Source organism: Cololabis saira, chromosome 18 (genome assembly GCF_033807715.1).
Source record: "Cololabis saira isolate AMF1-May2022 chromosome 18, fColSai1.1, whole genome shotgun sequence".
NCBI classification, from domain to species: Eukaryota; Metazoa; Chordata; class Actinopteri; order Beloniformes; family Belonidae; genus Cololabis; species Cololabis saira.
Window position 1 is genome coordinate 25,757,595 of NC_084604.1, and position 3,332 is coordinate 25,760,926.

At 42.1% G+C, this 3,332-nt stretch overlaps 1 protein-coding gene across 1 annotated transcript; it reads left to right on the forward strand.

The window, feature by feature from the left end:
- The first annotated feature begins 242 nt into the window (after window positions 1-242).
- On the forward strand, window positions 243-3,088 carry LOC133464900 (protein c-Fos-like). Its single transcript, XM_061747100.1, has 4 exons — window positions 243-479; window positions 1,009-1,224; window positions 1,781-1,888; window positions 2,096-3,088. Exons 1-4 carry the CDS (start codon window positions 351-353, stop codon window positions 2,786-2,788), a joined length of 1,146 nt encoding a protein of 381 aa, XP_061603084.1. The 5' UTR covers window positions 243-350; the 3' UTR covers window positions 2,789-3,088.
- The last annotated feature ends 244 nt before the right edge of the window (window positions 3,089-3,332 follow it).

Genomic DNA, 3,332 nt, shown 5'->3' on the forward strand with positions numbered 1-3,332 from the left:
GCTATTTATAAGCATTTGAGTGAATCAAATACACTAAAATATGATAGTTGCTGAGTGTTGCTGCTGAAAACATGTCAGTGACTTTAAAATGTAAAGGTAACACACGCACCAGCCTTATTTCTTTGCCACTTCTCCGTCTGTGAAATGGTTCAGTCTCACCACACAGATTTCATTCATAAAATTCCAGCTCACTATAAAAGGCGGGTCTCTCCACAATCTGCACATTTATGGATCGCCAAATTGAGTAAAAGTAGGTGTTCAGGGATCAGTTTTCTGCTTGGAATAAATAGACAGTTCTATCTTTTTGTTGTTGCTGTTTTGTTTTTAATGCACTGATCTCAGATGAAAACATGCATCCAGACTCCAGTGCTGAGTTCGACCCATCTTCCAGCTGTAGCGCGGCATCTCCTGGCGGGGACACCCCTGGGTGCAGCCAGCATCCTCCTGACTCGCTTTCATCATCAGTGGACGGCGCCAAGGTACAAGCGGATCTGTTTTTAAAGAAGAGCAATAAGACATCTCTCTAACTCATGCACAAAGCCAGTATAGGTTGCATTTCTTTGATTTTGCACATTTTTCTTCCAAGTACATTTTGTTAAATGCATTGCGTTAATGTGATTACCCTCCATGTCTGAACATGACAATATGGAAACACATTAATCCTTCACAGTGTTACTGTAGAATAGCTGTAAAAAGGGCGCAATTTAATCTTTTCTTATTTCAGGAAGATGGTTTGTAATGTGTTTTAAACAGGTTCTGTAATGACCTGTCATGTGCTGCTGATGGCTGATAATCATAAATATCTAACGATATGACATGGATCATCCTCACAGATTTGGAGGGAGCATTGATTTAGCTGTGTTTGACATTTCTCATGCTGAATGATTGATGTACCATTTTAACACTTGTAAAGGTCAGCGGCTGCGTGATTGCCCATTAATCAGATACGCAAAATTGGTGATTGACTGCATGCATATGCACATTTTTCTCTGATGTGGGTCCTTTTAGGATGGTGTCACCAGCGCAGCAGCCTCCTTTATTCCCACTGTGACTGCAGTCTCAACATCGCCAGAGCTAAAGTGGATGGTGCAGCCGGCAGCCATCACATCTGTCTCTCCAGCGTGCGGCCGTGCCAAAGCCAAGACTCATGGCGCAAGGCAGTCGTCTTCCCCAGCAGGTGCAAAGAAGGCGAAAACCTCAAACAGGAAGGGGCCAAAAGAGCAGGTATGCACCTGTGGGAGGGGATGTTGAAATCTCAGACTGATGATTGAGTCAATCAGCCAATTGAACATCTCAAAGAGTCAGCTGTGTTCTTCAATGATATCTGGCCCAACTCCCCCTTCACGACTCCTCTCCATAAGGCGAGACTGGAGCTGTCGCGATATTTTAACAGAGCCCCCAATGCAACGCAATTAACATTTGTTGCCTCTAAAATAAATGTAAACTCATGAAAGAGTCAATGACACACAGGCTAAAATAATATTTTTTAAATTAAACCTTTTTTAAAAAGATTTTAAATGAGAACGAATGTATAAAATGCGTGTTCACGCATGCAGCTGCACCGTGCCAGTGGTGCAGCAAATACGCATCATCTGAGAGTGCACCGACACGATCAGTATGCCCAGCACTCACTGCAAAGAGGATTCCTTTTCTTGTCATTTTTTCTCTCCCTTTTTTGGCAAATGAATAATGTTGGGTAGCCAACTATACGGCACGATTTGGCAGGATACTCATTCCAATATATATATATATTTATATATTTCCTCCTGATTGATTTCAGCCTTCCAAAGAGGAGGAGGAAAGGAGGAGGATCAGAAGGGAGAGGAACAAGATTGCTGCAGCAAAGTGTCGCAACAGACGGAGGGAGCTGATAGACACCCTTCAAGCTGTAAGTCTCGTGTTTTGTGAAGTAATGCAGTGAAAATTTACAGTGTGTGCATCTCCTCGACGCTAAAGGCATGCATGTATTAATATGACATGTCATTAAGGAGTATCAGAGTAAAGCAGGGATGACTGGAGAGCACCATTAGGGAAGAGTTGTTGTTGTTTTTTGCTCATGCAAAGTCTCTTCTGTTTCTATCCGTTCTTGCCTCAGGAAACAGATTCGTTAGAAGAAGAGAAGTCTACCCTCAAGACTGAGATAGATAACCTACTGAAAGAGAAGGAGAGACTGGAGCACGCCTTAGCCTCCCACAAACCCTCCTGCAAACTCATTGAAAATGATGATAGTGACAGGGAGGAGGATGATGCTAACTCAATGCTGCAGGATCCTCCGGCCTCCCCCCAGCTGCTTTCCATTCTGGAGAATGTAAAAACACCAGAAAGCAGCACGACAATTGGAGAAGTCCCTGCTGGTCTAGACATGGACGGTGGCACTAGCATCCCTGCCGCAGCCATTCTGGGGAACTCCGACATCCTCCTATGCTCCAGCGTAGAAGAGGACAGCTTGGAGGACTTAAAAGGAGACGACCTGGATGACTTGGTGCCCAGCCTGGAGATGACAATGACCTCCGAGACGGCCGCGTCGGTCCCTGACATAGACCTGAGCGGACCCTTATGCCTCCCAGACTGGGAAACCCTGTACAAGTCTTTGGCAAGCGACCTTGAATCTTTAAGCACACCAGTCATGTCTTCCAGTCCCACTTGTAGCAATTACCGCACAGTGTTTTCCTTTAATTACTCTGAGATTGAATCCTTGGCTGAGAGCTGCGAGGGCCTCAAAGGCAGCCTCGGTGCATCTGAGTTAATGAAAGATAGTCTTAACTCTCCAACACTTCTGGCCTTGTGAATGCAAAGAAGATATGCAACAATTATTGTAGATGTATTATAACCAGCCAGCAAGCTATGTTCTCTCTCAAATAATCCTTTGTTGTGTGCGCTTTGATGATCTGTAAACCTCAACATCAAAGTTTGTGCATAGATGATGTGTTTTCTGTGACTGTAACTGGGTTGAATCTTCCATATTGTTACAATTGTCTGAGATGAGATTTTGTGCCAGTATCAAAATGCATGCAAGTACAAATCATCTGTATTCCAAAATGATGTAGTATCTATATCTTGTGTTTTTTAGAATCTACATGTGATGTGCAGTACATTCATGCTCAATATCTTGATTGATATATATATATATATATATATATATATATATATATATATATATATATATATATATATATATATATATATATATATATATATACACTGTTGAGTACATTTATGACAAGTGAAAAAAGGTTACAAATATGTAGCAGCATTTAAGTGTAATATCTTACTGTAAGGTATCTCCTGACCTGACTTGACATTTCTTTTCGAGTTTTTCCATGAAAAAATGA

What these genes read in the sequence shown, in the direction of transcription:
- LOC133464900 (XM_061747100.1), top strand. Translation starts at nt 351, where the DNA reads ATGCATCCAGACTCCAGTGCTGAGTTCGACCCATCTTCCAGCTGTAGC. An exon ending in CATCAGTGGACGGCGCCAAG is followed by an intron (nt 480 to 1,008) that starts GTACAAGCGGAT and finishes GGGTCCTTTTAG; the next exon opens with GATGGTGTCACCAGCGCAGC. An exon ending in TGATAGACACCCTTCAAGCT is followed by an intron (nt 1,889 to 2,095) that starts GTAAGTCTCGTG and finishes TTCTTGCCTCAG; the next exon opens with GAAACAGATTCGTTAGAAGA.